This window comes from Mycetomoellerius zeteki, unplaced genomic scaffold, assembly GCF_001594055.1.
Source record: "Mycetomoellerius zeteki isolate Tzet28-1 unplaced genomic scaffold, Tzet1.0 scaffold182, whole genome shotgun sequence".
NCBI lineage: Eukaryota > Metazoa > Arthropoda > Insecta > Hymenoptera > Formicidae > Mycetomoellerius > Mycetomoellerius zeteki.
The window spans coordinates 1,034,164-1,050,495 of record NW_017256778.1 but is presented as its reverse complement, the minus strand read 5'-3'; the positions used below and the strand labels follow the sequence as shown (position 1 = coordinate 1,050,495).

Here is a 16,332-nt window from a genome sequence, read left to right as displayed (position 1 = left end):
TTTCTTACATTATTACAATTTCAATGTTTTGACTTAAATATCTAATATTGCACATTTTATATAATCCTAATAGCAAATTTCTCTCGTAATAGCGACTTTCTGTTATATCTTAATATTGTTTTCCGTGGCGTCAAGCTTTCTTATTTCTGCTCGAATTCCGGAACGTTCTGAGCACATTCCTTATTGAATTACTGTCGTCGACCTCTCGCACAGAATAAAAACGTTTCCGCCATACAGTCATAAGCACGATACAGCTATTAATACTGCTTCATCAGCGACTATAAATTCGAGCTATTTGATCTATGCGTCCTGTCTCTTATTGTTAGACTTCTTTGGTTGATACGTTTAGTTGATTGTACAGCCAAATATCCTTAAATATGAAACAAATGTAAAAGTAATTTATCATATCTTATTTGTACATAGTTTTATGTAGTATTTTTATGAAATGTAAATGTCTTAAAGTCTTTTACTTTAAATAAAATGTCCTTACGTATTTATGCAATTTATCTTACGTGCCAATTATAATATGCGTTTTATCATAAACACTTGCAGTAACGCTCTTTTGCGTTTGATTGCATTTTAATGAAGCCTACATCCTTGGTAAGATCTATTTTTCCTTTCACGGAGTTATATATATGATATATATATATATATATATGTTGTGACCGCAAAAATTGAAAATTAAAAACTTTCATACTTATGTGATCCGTTCATATATCCTTCGTATTTCTTGATCATTTTCAATTTTCAAGCGTTACCGCTTGCCATCGAATTCCTAAGTCCCAAAGTGCATTCCACATCGAATTACTCTCGTCGAGACTGCGTCGTATCGTATAGATTTCCGTCATGTGCTTCGCGACTTCCATTCTTCACGCGTTTCACCGCGTTCTACCTCCTTTGTACGGCTCTCGAGAGCCTTGCGCTCCTTTTTCCTCTTCGCGTTCTCCATTCTTTTTCATCGTGTCCGCCCCCGATATTTTCCAACCTCGTTACACTATATCGTTATTGTGGTTTTTGCAATCGACTGAAGATTAAAATTAGAGATTCAGAAGTTATTGAAATGTAGAAGGTATGCTAAAAAGATGAAATGGAAGAGATGACAGCCTTATCATTATGCGTACTTTCATTAACAAAGATAATTGCATATTTCACTTTCTTTCTCTTCTTTTTTTTCTTCCATTTTCGCTTTTCCCTACCTCTATTTAATACTAAATTCTTATGAATAATTATATTAATTTCTCCTGAATAACCTGTTTAACTGATCAAAGCAAAAATCTCAGTGAAAAATTTACTCGTGCAGTAAAATCGCTATTTATTGTTTTTTTCCGGAAGAATCGAATAAGCTTAGTTATTAATGTGTGTCTTTTTGTGAATTATAAGATAATTGTACGTAAGAAACTAATTATTTAAATAATATACAAAGAAGAGAGAGAGAGAGAGAGAGAGAGAGAGAGAGAGAGAGAGAGAGAGAATTTGTATACATTGTATTACAAAATTAAAATTATTTTCGTAATGTGAAACAATATTAGAGATGTCGCTATTTATATCATACATAAATAAACAAATAATTTATCAATAACAAGTATTGAAATATCTTCAAATAAATGCATTGCACTTTAATCTATTTATCTTATAGAATGTAGGTCTGCAGAGATGACACAGTTACTGTTGTATAGAGGCAGGAATCGAGCGAAAGCTTATATTCATTCGATGCGTAAAGCCAAAACACGATTTTCAACCAACGCGTTTCTTCTTACCAGTTGTAAATAATTTTTTGTTGCAGAGATTTAGCGCTAGTCTGTCAGACTTTCTAGGCAGCGACTGCATATCTAACTCATAATGGAATTCAAAGTCATGCAAAATTATTCCTCTGAAACGGCGTGAACACGCGCCGTTTCAGAATCATCACATATTATTTAAATATTGTTTTATATGCCAATTTTTGAAACTAGTATTTTCTTAGAAGAACATTGCGACAGACTATATCATTTATAATTAATTTTAATTGAATAATATTATATTATAAGAAAAGGATTAATCTAACTTCAATGAAAATAGAGGAAAAGTCTCCTCAGTATTAAATTGAAATGTAAACGTTGCTTATTTAATTCGACAGAAATTTTTTTAATAGTATCTAATATTCAACAATTTTATAATTATTAGTGTTCTATTAAAGCAACCACCATTTCTCACAGTATTTAAAAGAACATCCAGTGGTTATAGCGAGGGGGTAACCACTTAATGTAATCGTGAGACAGAATCCTTCGAAATCATAAAATTCATATGAAATATCTATGTATAATCCGATAATTATATATGTAACTAGGAAAAATAATTGTATAATATTAAATAAAATCGTATATTTTACCAAATAACTTTATATGCAGTGAAAAAAATTATTTGTAATTCAAATGAAATCATATGAAATCATATAATCTGTGGGACAATATTTCAGTTAGTGGTTACCCCCTCGGGTTATAGATTGCTCTGGATAAGACAGCGTTTTTCTCTAATCTTTCCAAGGATTATATAGGAAAGAAAAACAAAATTATACGTTATTGCATTACGTATTCTTCCTTACGAAGGATTGTCTGCCCTTGCTCTGCATATTACGATCCATGTAAACATGCAAATCACAGAATTTTATGCAGACTTGCCGACATCCTTATACATACGTAATATCTTCATACGATGTTTCATCGATATATCAATGGCACCGTTTCGCATCTGCGAAAACGCGACGACTAAAAAATAAATCTTGCGTGTCGGCGGCAATAATATCAGGGTCTGATCGCGAAGAGAACGGCGAAGGTCTGCGACAATTAAATGTAAATCGTCGCCTGATTTGTTAGGATGACAGAACATCGAGCCGTTCATGGTGTTTTACAATCGCGTCGAGCAATAATTCTCGTCGCGTCAGGCCGATTATGAAAACTTGAAAGGCGAGGCTCTCCCGCTACTACGGCGTATACATACCCGTTGCATTAACGGTAATTTGCGCGCTGCACGCTGATGTAATAATTATTAGAAGTGCCGTACACGAGAAGCGTACCCTAATGATACTCTTATTCTTCTTGTTCACTGCGACCTTAGAACACTCACCTTCAATTTTCATTTCGGCGTGCAATGTCAGTGCGGTTTATAGCTACGACTAATTATTATGTTTTTTTATATTATATATATATATATCTCAACGTTTCTACGCATTTGTAAAGTCATATTGAGGTTGACAAGCATGTATCTCATATCTTTTGTAATTTTATATCTTATAGTTTCATAGCTTGTTAGAGTCCTTGTTCATTATATAAAATTGCCTGGTGTTTGACACAAAGTATGTACTCTTTTGTAAAAATTGTAAAAAAAATGTATATAATAAGAGTTTAAAAGACAATTTAGAAGACTGATGGTATTCATTAAACTGTAATCTAGACTGTTATATAAATAAATCAAATAAGTAAAGAAAAGTCCAATAAAAATAAAAATATTATTCAGTATCAAAAAGATTTAACCTCGACCGTATTTGCTCTTTCTTTATTTATTTATGATTCATTAAACTGATTGTGGCTGGAGAAAAATCTAAACAATGTGTAAATAAAAAATTAATTTTCTTAGAGATAACAATATTTTATGTTAATAATCTAGGTAAGTTGTTTGCATTTTTGCATAAAATTATATATTTTTTCTTGATTAAATCGTGATTTCTCTCGTTGTTCTACTTATTGTAAAATTTAGAAACTTATAAAAGTATTACGATCAAAAGGCTAGATATTATATTTTATTTAGCAATCCTAGTAATTCTTTGTTATAATATTACCATTACAAATTCTATTTAATACGACTAAATCTATTATCATTTTTAGACAAATAGAATATTTTGTTATGCGTGAAAACATCTTACTCGCGATGAAATAATTATTTTATTTGTAACTTAATTAAGTGGAACTCTAATGAGGTCACAGCTATCTAATTTACACATTTGGAATTTGAACTGCAAACCAGTTCACGCTTAATTAGTGATAATCTCAGTATCCGTCGATTCCTCTTACTTTCACTTAAATTTAAATTTTTTTTTATGTACAGTGCAATTTTTTAAATTATAAAATGGGACTGCAAATTTATTAGCTAATAATTAGCGTTTAACCTAAAAACAAGTGAAAGTTTGACCCGTGACAAATAAAACTGTTTATTATCTTTGCATTAACTTTGTTAAGAATTATCACCTGCTATCCACTTCTGTCATACAATTATATTGCATGTTCTTTACATTATACATATTACGTCAAGTAAATTTTTTAAGTTCAGTTAATAACTACAAAAAATAGCCACAGAATTTTTTGTCATTAAAATTTATTCAAATTTTATTCCTGGGATAAACAAAGATTGAATATTACAAGAAATAACAAATGTACATAATACAACAAGATAAATAATTTATGTTGAATTATACGATTAAACAGAATAGAGCTGTTATCGAATTACAATGATTATAAACATCTTATGTAAGATACATATTGACGTCTTTTATAGCTACACCATGTAAATATACGCCGTAATGTTTTGAGTTTTTATTATATTCGCATTAATGCACGATCGTCCGTTTTTTTTACACGATTTCTTCAGCCTCTGGTTTACTGTTCACCCTATCGTGTAATTAGAACGCGAGAATCACCGTGCAATCGCATCGGCGTAATACAGTCGATAATGCCATGTCTGTCAACCGGCGTAACAATATAAATTACGAGCACGCGTTAAATTTTTTATACGGAGGAAATCGCACTCATTAACAGCCAATTAACGTTTAACCCGGAGTTCAGGTGAAAGTGCGACGGAAAAAAAAGAAACTATCTATTATTCTTCTAATCATTTCCGTTAGTTCGTACGTTCAGTGGTTACGCCGAACTTTCCCAAAGTACAATCTATATTCTTAACATTTCTCACGATTCAACAATTTATTCTCCGTTTTTTCTCCCAGAAACTTTCCAATTAAACGGTATTCCGCTGTTGTGCTAAAATCCCAAAGCATTTAAGTGTTATTTCTAATCAAATTTTTTTATAATAAAATAGAGTAGTTATTGAATTTATCGATTATATAATAAATGTATATTCTTTTAAATTTCAAATATTTCCGAGATAGGACACACAGAATCAGAATAAAATTATTTTCTCCTTTTACTAATCCAACAAATTATGAATTATAAATTATTTCCAACTTGCGTGTATAAAAAATATAGCATTGCAAATGTAGTTGCACTTATCAAGTTTTTATTCAATTTATGTGAATGATTATTAATAAATTAATGTAATAAAGTTTATATATAACAAATAATATCACGTTAGGAGATTATTATTCATTAATACTTACATCTGAAGTAATTTCTTTCTTGTTTAACTGATCTTTTTGAGTTAAAGTGAAATGATAATTAATTCGATTAAAAATAGCAACGTTAAATGAATTATTGTTTGGATTTTTTGCACATCTTCGTCGCAATTACATTTTGCTTAACGATGCAATGTTTGCATCTATAATATTTTGCATGTGATTTCGCTGCTTTTTCATTCTGTTTGCGGAACTTCTCTAATTGCTCGCTCGTGGCTCATTATTGCACCTTATTAGAATAAGAATGCATTGCTTCACAATGCATTAACGTAATTATTCACTTATCAGTTAAAGATCGATCTTCCTTTCTCATCTCATGATTTGCCCACAGAATGATTGCAATTCTATGTCTTGCGACTCGAAACAACAGGCAATTTTCATTTTCCCATAAATAAAGTGTACGCTTTGTTCTAATATGCATGTGTTTGTGTAACATTTATATGGAGTGTCTTCAAATTTTGGGATTTTATATCTTGTAATAAGGCAAATATTTGGAATAAGTATAACCATAGCTAGAATATTTTTGTATGTGTTTAATACATTTATTTTCATATTACTAAACTGACATGTATATTATACTTTGCAATAAATTGGTGGAATGACGATATAAATTATATAAATTGACAAAATTGAAGAACATTTTAGTTTTGCTGTAATTATTTCATATGATATATAATATAATTTTTACATAGTTATTTTGCATAAGATTTAGATTTCCTTATTTGTAAAATTGCGAAAAACGTAATAAAATGACTGAGTTTAATATTAAGTATTTTCCAACAAGGTTTTCTGGTAAACATTTTTACCATAAATAGATCTTTGTAAATGGCGTATAATATTCGTTATTCTCCATGTGCAAGGTTCACGCGATGCTGTGAGAATAATGAAGAAAACAACGCCTGAAAAGGCGCGGTACATTGAGCAACCTAAAAAAACAGCACGTAGCGACGAATTTCACTTTCCAAGTTAATTAACCTTGAATGACGTATGAGATATCAATCTACGTATGGTACTTTCGTAAGAAAATTCATTCGAATATACTCAATTTCTTCTTTTTCATAGATCAATTTAGAAAACGTCGACGTGCGAATTAAATAATTTTCGATTAAATAATTAAATAAATTCTTCGTGTTTTTATCGACTAAAACCAATTGTTATCTTTACATGGATAAGAATTCACATATCGTGTTGGTGAATATTCTGATGATTTCTTGTTTCGCAATTGGTGTTTAACAATTGGCAATATTTCCGATACTAAAACAAAGTTGCTATCAGTTGCTATCCCCTTCGGACACAACTACTACTTTTTAAAAATATCTCTGTTCCCTACGTTCCTAAAGTATTCTAAACATTCTCCATTGCCAATTCCCTTCGCCATTTTTGGACATTACGATCTAAATAGCTTTGCTATCTCGAGGATTCTAATTTCGGAATCACTCCGGCGGTAATCTACACAATACACCGTGTGCTAGGACTTATGTAAGGACAACCTGTTAAACACGTTGCGTCCTGACGCTTTTTAACCTGGAAACAATCCGGTACCGAGCAAAAAATCCACTCTTGTCGGAACTCGATGGTCAATTCACCGCGTGTGTCGTAGTGATGGGATCGAAACTTTCGCCAATATGCCGAGACTCAAAACGAAAACTTTTCATAAAAACTACATCTATTATATAAATATAATTCTTCACAGAACCAATTATTGTGCATTTATATATTCAACCTTTGACAGAACCAATTATTAGACATTCAATAATCCGTTTATTCAGTAGCTAATTCAGTAGCATAGTTATAAGGCGATGTAGAACCATAAATTTTAAACCGAATATAAAGATGCAAGAGCATCAAGTACTTCCGACTTATGAAACTACTTCGTCGTTATTTTATTCCTTATAATTAATTAGCTAGTTTGAAAGCGGAACCAATTTGTTTTAAAGTTGCAACCCAGCGCTGCGTCGGCCCGTCTATACGCACTTCTCGATGCGTGCGTATCGATTCATTTCCAGGCTACGCACGTTTGCAAACCGTTTTCACCTGACTTCCGCCGGAGGGGCTTTCGGTGGTCCCCGCGGTTGTCGCGCGCTTATGAAACTTCCACTGGTTTCCTGCTACGGGACATATTGCTGATCTGTGGAAGACAGCTTATCGACTTCCTACCTCTTTTCCTACTCGACGTCAATCATAAGAATTGCGATGACTTGCTGTTAACAAAATTAAATTTTCACAGCTGCATATAATTATAGTATGCGCAAAAAAAAATTCGACTCTCACAACTAACATTTCAGTTGTCGATTTAGTTAAATAAAGTAAGTGGACGGGGCCAAATTTGATTATAACACAAATATTTTGTCCTTCTACCAAATATTTATTCGATATGATTTCCTTTAATTGCAATCACTGCGTTACTGTGTCACACTCAGCAAACATAATAGTGATTAAAAGAGAGTCGCATTTTTTTGGTGCATACTGTATATGCAAGCGACCATTTGCAATAGTTCTTTAGTGCTTAATTTGTAACTCATTAATTCTAATTTTATTCCATCATTTTCTAAATTATCTGATAGTTAGATTAAAATAATCTATATATTTCGCTGTTTAATTTGATTTTTAGTATTTTGTTTAATTTTGGTAAAACAGATCTCAAAACATTTTTACAAATAAACTTTTAATTAATCAATCCGCATAGATTTTCTTCTTAGACACTTTACGTATGTTAATAAGAAGATTACAATTAAGATTTCGTTTTCTTTAGGCAGAGATATAAGCGTATGTAGGTTACGTTGGAAAGCAGCAGAGTTGAACGTTGCGAGCTGCGTAATTGAACCGCCGTTTCCACTCCGTTTTATACCTTTTCTCTCATCGTAGATATTATTGTTCTACTTGTCATTATAATTCCGTTATTATCACGAAGGCCTCTCATTTTCCTAATTTTAGTGAAGCAAGTGGACGTTACATCTTTTATTCTGCAATAAAGCTACCATTTCTCGTATTTTCTATTTAATAACAAATCATTCCCGGCTAGAAATTTAAATTAAATAATAAAATCTTAACTTCTGTTTCGATAATTTAAGAGAAAATATTCTTTGCACCTACATAAATATTTCTTCCCACAACTAATACATTTCAATGTCTTGAAATGTCACTTTCTTTCCTCTTTGTGTTCTCTCGTTTCTTATTTTTTATAATCTTTTCTAGAATTTTTTTCTTCGTTTTTCCAATATCAGTTCGGTTCCATACATCGTCCTTTCACTTCCAACGGATTTTATCTGTTATGCGCACTGGCGCTTATGAAATTTTCACTGGTGAAAAACGAGTGTGCAGAAAATACAGTAAGTCGTATACTAACGTGGGTGGCCTGAATACACTTCCTTTTTTCATGTCCTCGCGCTAACATTCAATGCAACTTTATATTTTCGAGATAATGTCTATGCTTGTCCTCTCACCTCACTTCCGGCGGAAAAGATCTCAAACTCTGCACGCGTGTTTGCAGCATAGACTTTATCCACTGAAGAAAAAATTTAAAAAGTAAAAAATTGTCACGCATATTTTTGCAATAGTCACTCTTATTTTAATAACACTTGAATAACGAGATTCTTGAATATTGATTCATGAATAGTCATCTGGGATATTTTCACATTCGAGCGACAAAAAATGTGAATTGCAAAATATTGTTTTGTATGGGTGTAAAAATACCCCATGGGATCGTTTACATAAAAAAATCAAGCAAATATTCCTGATTTAATAATAATTGGAGGTGTAGAAGATAGTTTTTCTTTAATAAAGGATTAAAGCATTGCGTTTATCTCGAGATGCAAGAATTTTTGAGAATATTTACAGCTTTGTCGATTGCACATTGACATGTTAAGCACTCATTTTCACAATCTTCTTCTAAAATATAAATATAACTGAAGAACTATTTCATACACGTAATTACATCGTCGTCATTATCGTTACTTTCTTCTTGATCGATGTCGTTTCAAGCATCTGTTTAGATCCGACACCAATAATTTGAGATAAATGTCGCACGATGCAGCTCCGTAACCCCGCGGAAAAGAATTGCGATAGAAAGCCGGTAGAATCCAATCGAATTTCCATCAAAGTCCACCCCAAAGTCTGGTACCTGCGTGTACATTCACTCGTCGAGTCGTTGACGGTACGAAACTTGTGTTGCTTGGTTCTTATGTCGGAATTAAATTATATTTTATACCGCCGGCGACTTCGCGCATACTAGGTTTCCCGCATTCCCGGCTGTTATGTAGCGAAATAATTTTCTGGAGGGATTTCGCCGAATCTGCTATCTCTCAGATCTGCATACCGATACCGCGCATATACGCGAAGTGCCTGCAGCGCGCAACAAAACGCCTTGTATTTAAAATAGTGCTTGCTGCGAGGTGAGCAACATTACTTCGTGTCGTTTAAGAGTCAGTTCAATGTTCGATAAGTAAGTATATAAATGTTACTTAGAGTCGTGTCTACATGCCCGAGATAAATAAAAAACACGAGCGTTTAATAAGATTGATAATAATACAATATTACCGTGACTATATCTTACAAGAGAGCTTTCCACTAGATTCTTAAATTCCATTCTACTGAAGAAATCTACCTGTATCTCGCATATATCCGCAACGATTTCAGAATATAAGCAGGACATCGCCGTAACAACGAAGGAGTGAATGTCAAAGTGTTGCGATGGCAAAATGTTGTAAAACTTGATTCTCAGAAGTTTCACCGACGGATATAACAGAAAAAAAGTCTGTTCCTTATTCTTTCCTTACTGTTATACCGGTTGGTCACGATTAGCGATTGCTCATTAATAATTCAGCGCAATCCATTGCATCCCGTGATCGCGACGAAGGTACGAGCGAATTTCAAATCGTATATAAGATATTCCTCTCGTATTATTAAGAATAAATAATAGGAATAAACCATGACTAATATTCAATAACCACTTTGTTGCAATCTTGTAAATAAAACTAACATGTTTCTAGAAGAATTGTTTACATAGTTTACAAGTTTCCGCAGCAATTTCATTTATCGTTAACATCATATGTTACTCGCGATGACGTTTAACTCGATACCTCGGGGCGTGGCAGGATGAAATAGAAAGTTGCAATGTGTACGACAAATCTCTAGCTCCAATAATTGCAAAACGATATTTTAAAGTCTTAATTGTAAAAATACGCGAAGCTTTATACACATACTAACATTAATATGACTTAATCAGGTAAGTCGTTTAACTTAGCTCGAAGCAATGAAAGGAATTTAATTCGATATTCATTTGAGATTGAAAATGATGAAAAGCGAACAGCGAAAAAGTTCTCCAAATGATTCAATTACGACTCTCGCAGATTTGCACTTTCGCAACGCGCGAACAGGTGCATCCTGTTTAATACAACGGTACGTAAAATGAACGAAATTGTGATGAGGTATATATATTCATTTTTTATGCATTCGTTCGCATATATTATCCATAGCGAAGAGGTCCGCCTACACGCGTCACGCCATCATGCGGTGATTTCGATGCTGTTTGCAAGGATTTATATTATTACATAAAAAAAAAAAATACATTGACGAGGTCGTCGCACGACGAAAGTGAGAGGACTCGCAGGTAAACCCGGAAGGACAGAAAGTCGGAGAATTCTTGGTTCTCCACCGAAAGTCCTGATGGTGTGTGTATATGTGTGTACAATACGAACACACAGATACCTGTCGCAGAATTATTACTACACCGCTATACTTATATCGTTATTATTATGGTGGATAGATTTTTATGTGAATGACGCGATCCACTTAAAAGATTAAGTAGCGATGTTTATATGTAATACGTTCGAACTATTTCCAATTATATCTAATAATTAATCATCACCTTAGGCACCAATGTCCAACGCAGCGCGTTTTCAATATTTTTATTTATTATTTCTTTTACATTCTTATGTTAATTAATTAATTAATTATTGTTGTTAGATAACTTTGTTATTTATTTAAAGTTATAGACAAATTGTAGCTGATAAATGTATAATTATAAAGCAGGAAATTTATATTATTTATAACAAGGGAAGTATTGCAATCATCAATACAAATTTTATTCATTATTTTATCCACAACGAGTAATTCGGTAAATTAACAATTTTCACTGATTTAAACATTCACCGATTTCACATTCGTTATTTAGATTTAGAGCAGGCGAAAATATCGCCGATGATTTAAATATATATTTAAATATTTATTATAGTGAACGCACAATCGATCTACTAAATCGACGCCCTAATAAATGACACAGGCTAGCGATTCGCGATCTCACTCGACCGTCTTAATTTTACGCTCGTAACGAACTTTTTTCGGGACCGGTTCCATGGTGGTCTCACATAAATTCACGCGTGATGTAATAACTCCGTCGTGCAAAAAGACTGTTCGGAAACGTAGCTGCGTGGAAAAGAAAAATACATCAAACACGGAACATCCAATTACAAATATCTCTTCGTTCGCGACAGTATGATTTTAATGGCTTTCTACCGAACGTGGTATATCACGAAATTGGAGCAAATCATTTGGACAATCTCTCTCTTTCTCTGTCGAAGATTTCTGACAGATCTGTGTGATCGAGGTAAATTGTCAAACTACCGTGAAACTATCTCTTATTTAATGCACGTAAATCGGTGTATAAATAAGATTGGCTTAGAAAATTACTGTCTCTAATTGACAAAAAGATCTATCAAAAATTAACATAATCAATTTAATTACATCGTTTTGTAAATAATTGTGTTAAATCTAATAGATTTTATCGATTACGGTTAGTAACTTTCTGTTCATAATTTAATAATTATAAAAGAAATATAACAATGATAATTTTACGTTTCCTAACCCGGATTATATTATATAAAAGACGCCATAATATAAAAATGAAAATGGAAATGTACATATATTTATATATAACATTCAATAACAATCAATGTAACAAAATTAAACTCACCATAATTGCTCCAATTATTCAAAACAACAACAACAATATCGGTCCGTGGCTCGTAGCACCTTGCGAGGAAAGATCCTTCGGGCAACGTCTTATTAATGGAAAAACAATATAAACGGAAAGAAAATTCAACAACGCGAGTATTGCCGGCAGATCAGAAAGTGAGAAAAAAAGGATCTCGATTATTGATATGGATCAATGATCGAGGATCCGCCGCCGCATGATCGGAGAACTGTCACTGACAGCAGTTCGGGAAACACTGACTGGTGTGGCGAACAAACCTGCTGTCATTCTCTCTCTCTCTCTCTCTCTCGATCACTTACTCTTTTTCATTTTCCCTCTCTCTAGACATATTGCTCTCCTAGTCTCTCTTTCTCTTTCTCCCTCCCCCTTCTCTCTTTTTACCAACCTCCCTCTTCTTGAACGGAGAGTACACTCTCTCTTCCTTGCACTCTCTGTACAATTTCGCAGCACACCTCTAGACGGCGGCGACGACGATAAAGATATCACGGCTATGACAAAAGCGATGATAACGTCTACGACGAAAACGTTGACACGTATTAACCCTTTTGGTGTGACAACGATGGCAATTAAAGCCGCCTTTCATTTCGCGAATAGTAAATGTTAGTACACGTTATAGCTAAATCGATCGTGCGAGATAACGTGAAAGATCGGCGTTGGCAAAAGCACTGGACTTCGCCGGGGGGATAATTATATAGTATATCGGTCATATTTACTGTCCTAACCATTCTTGCTGTCCATTTATATTGCCGTCTTTTTTGGCAATCATATGAGAAATTACGACTTTAATTTATAATACAATCGAAGCTAGACTGTATGAATTTTTCCAAATAATTCGTAGATTTGTAAATATTTACGAATATTTCTAAAAATATTTACTTGGCTATATTTGATGGCAAAAATTAGTAATAATTTTAATATAAGAATTTTAAAACTATTTTTAATTATGTGTGAATGTGTCTCGCATAATGTCAATCATAATAATCGGCACAATTTTTCAAACCACGCGTTTTCGAATGATAAAATGCTCATCATAAAAAGAACATAAAGATGGCATCGTATAAATAAAACTTTTGCGTAATTGCGCAATTGTTAATTAAGACAAGTACATGACAGCTATACATCAGCATTAATTATATAAATCCATTTCTCCTTTATATTACATAAATATATATTAACATAATTATATTTAAAAATTCTGATAAATACAGTAAGAGCAAAAAATATTCGTACAAGGAAATTTATTATAAAAAAAATCTTATTTGTAGAAAATAAACATTAATTAACAATTTTATACAATGAATACATTTTATTCTAACATAAACAAGCGAGCTTCGTATGTATTTCTGATTTTAGAAGCTAAATTTCTCGACTGTACGAATACTTTTTGAGCATCCAAACAATATGCAATTTTTAATTTTCGCTTATTTTTCAAATATATTTTTTATAATTAATACACATCTTTTTGGTATAATTTTAAGAAATATACAGTCTATTTTATTCTTTATGAATAAATTGTTAATTACCCAACAAGGAATGATCGTCAATTAAACGTCGAATCGACGTCAAATCGGTGTTGAAATCATCTTATCAATATTAATTCGACATCAATTTGATGACTCATTTCTCGCTGGATAATATTTACTTTTTAAAAATAAAGTTTTTTTTAAAAATATTTTCTCTATACGAGTACTTTTTGCACTGACTGTATATAGAAAAACATGTGACATTTCCGCGATTATTTAAAACGCGATATCAATCGTTAAGAAAGCGGAACAAAAAATTAAATAAAAATTAAATAATATAAACTTAAAAAGTCGATGAACTTTGTCACTGTATGACACGAATGCTTTAATGTAAAGCAAAACGACTGCATAATACGACTGGTATAGACGTAATCGATCGGTTATTTATGTTGCAACACTTGCAATATAATTGGGGAAATGTTCCAGTAAATTGTCGACGGTGATCGTGTGATTATTCTATATCGGTCGCGCATGATGCGATAGGTAATTCAGATGGTGCAGCCAGCAACATTATTTATCAGCGTAAATAATCTAAAAGTGGTTCAGATTGACTTACTGCGATAAGGAGATTTCTAGCGATAGATTCAAAACGTCAGACCATTTTAAACGTATGACGAAAATCTTCTCTCAATCAGTTTTATAAATTATCCGATTATTTACCTTATCTTTATCCTTTTCTGTGCATTTTATTATTTTTTTTTTATAAAATAAAGATCTATTATTAATAAATTATTTAGTTCATAATGTAACATATAATAAGACTTTTAAATTACAATATAAGCAAATGCATCATATAAGGAAGAAACCTATTCTTAATGAATTTCCGTGTAAGTTCTTGATTACTAATCTGCTTTAATCGTATCGTTCTAATTATCTATCCGAAAAATCCAGTCTAATTAAGACTGAAGTTTTTAAACTTTCGCTGAGAAAAGAAATCAGTTGCAAATCACTTTCAAAATAAGTACATTTCTTCTGAATGCCAATTTCGAAGACGCTACACAGATGCGTGCATGCTTTGCTAATGAACGATTCATTTTAAACATTTTAATACCGTATTTATGTTTTCTTGTCATTCTGTACAACATAATTCATAATAATTGATCACAAATTTCAAAATCTTAAAGCATACTTAATGCTTTTGCTTCAAGTCTTTTCTCAAGATTTAATACTTATAATCATTCATGTTGAAACACGTTTCAATCAAATATGAAACATAATTAAGGATGTATTAGATACATAGTCTCTGCAAAAAAATTACTGAAATTGAAAATTTATATTTTTCGCGTATAAATATTAATATTATATATTTTTTCATATTTTTTTTTGCTTTGTGTCAAAGTACGTGTATATAATACATTCTTAATTACATACACTATAATTCTTGCGATTGTAACGAATGCTGTCTTCCTATGTTAAATCATTTTGCAAATTAATCGCACGTAACGACTCCTAGGAAGAGGGATCCTAATTCATGTCGCTGTCGTGGAGATATGCCGTTTGTTGATTCTTAGATCTCGCTCGTTTAAGAGGCGAAAGTGAGCCTTGCGATTCTTCCTCTGCGGGTCATACCCGCTTTTCATTTCCTTTTTTCACCTTTTTACCGACCATCTTCGCTGTTTTATGCCAGTAAGAATTTTAATACCTCGTCTGTGTATGAAAATACCTTCGCTGTTCCTTTCTCTCCGCCGTCAGGCGATTCTAACGATCCGTAAGTATCTGCATAATTAACGTTATAGAGAAATATAAATTGCTCGGACAGCGCTCGCTTGCGCTGCAATTTGTCGAAACGGTCGTTATACCCCTTTTCCCTCAAACCTCGCCGCTCGCGGTTATAATAAGCGCTACTATCACGTTTCGAAAATTACTTCTCCGCAGGGGGGTTTATTTGTTATACGTTATATTCTTCTATGTTCCTTTCCGCATGTCAATGTGGATTACCCAATACGCTAGTGATTGGAAACCCCTGATCTCATATACCTGACGCGATTATGGTGCGCAACAAATTGGAGGCTTCTTCTATCGTTTAAATGAGATTTTATATAAGGTAATTTCGATAGACTCTTAAGAGACGGCCGAACGCAACCGGGCAAAACATCGCGCACGAACGTATCAAGTGCCGTCTCTAAAGCCCATAACTTTCGGAACGTGGTTTTGTTCGTGGTTTCACGTAGCTCTCACTCACGTTGCAGGTTTTGTGTTATATGAAACAAGAGCAGTTATAACACAGTTTGTTTAAAATTACTTTGGATATTGTATTACGAAATTGGAACCGGCTACAAAACATGCTGTACCAGCGAGCCTGAAAAAATCAAATCGTATACAGCCTCACCTAAGTGAAAAGATTAAAAATCTTCAGATTAAAAATCTGAAAATAAGTTTTTGAACATTTATACGTATGTAGATTTTATATATATGTAGATATTTGTTGTTTATAAATGAAA

General features: G+C 32.7%; 1 protein-coding gene across 1 annotated transcript in view; it reads right to left on the bottom strand.

The window, feature by feature from the left end:
- Positions 1–12,617, bottom strand: part of Cht7 (chitinase 7) — a 28,099-nt gene extending 15,482 nt beyond the window's left edge. Inside the window, exon 1 of the mRNA XM_018446521.1 lies at positions 12,348–12,617. Within this exon, the coding sequence (XP_018302023.1) occupies positions 12,348–12,350 (3 nt within the window). The 5' untranslated portion in view covers positions 12,351–12,617. The remainder of the gene's footprint in view (positions 1–12,347) is intronic.
- Between the last annotated feature and the right edge of the window lie 3,715 nt (positions 12,618–16,332).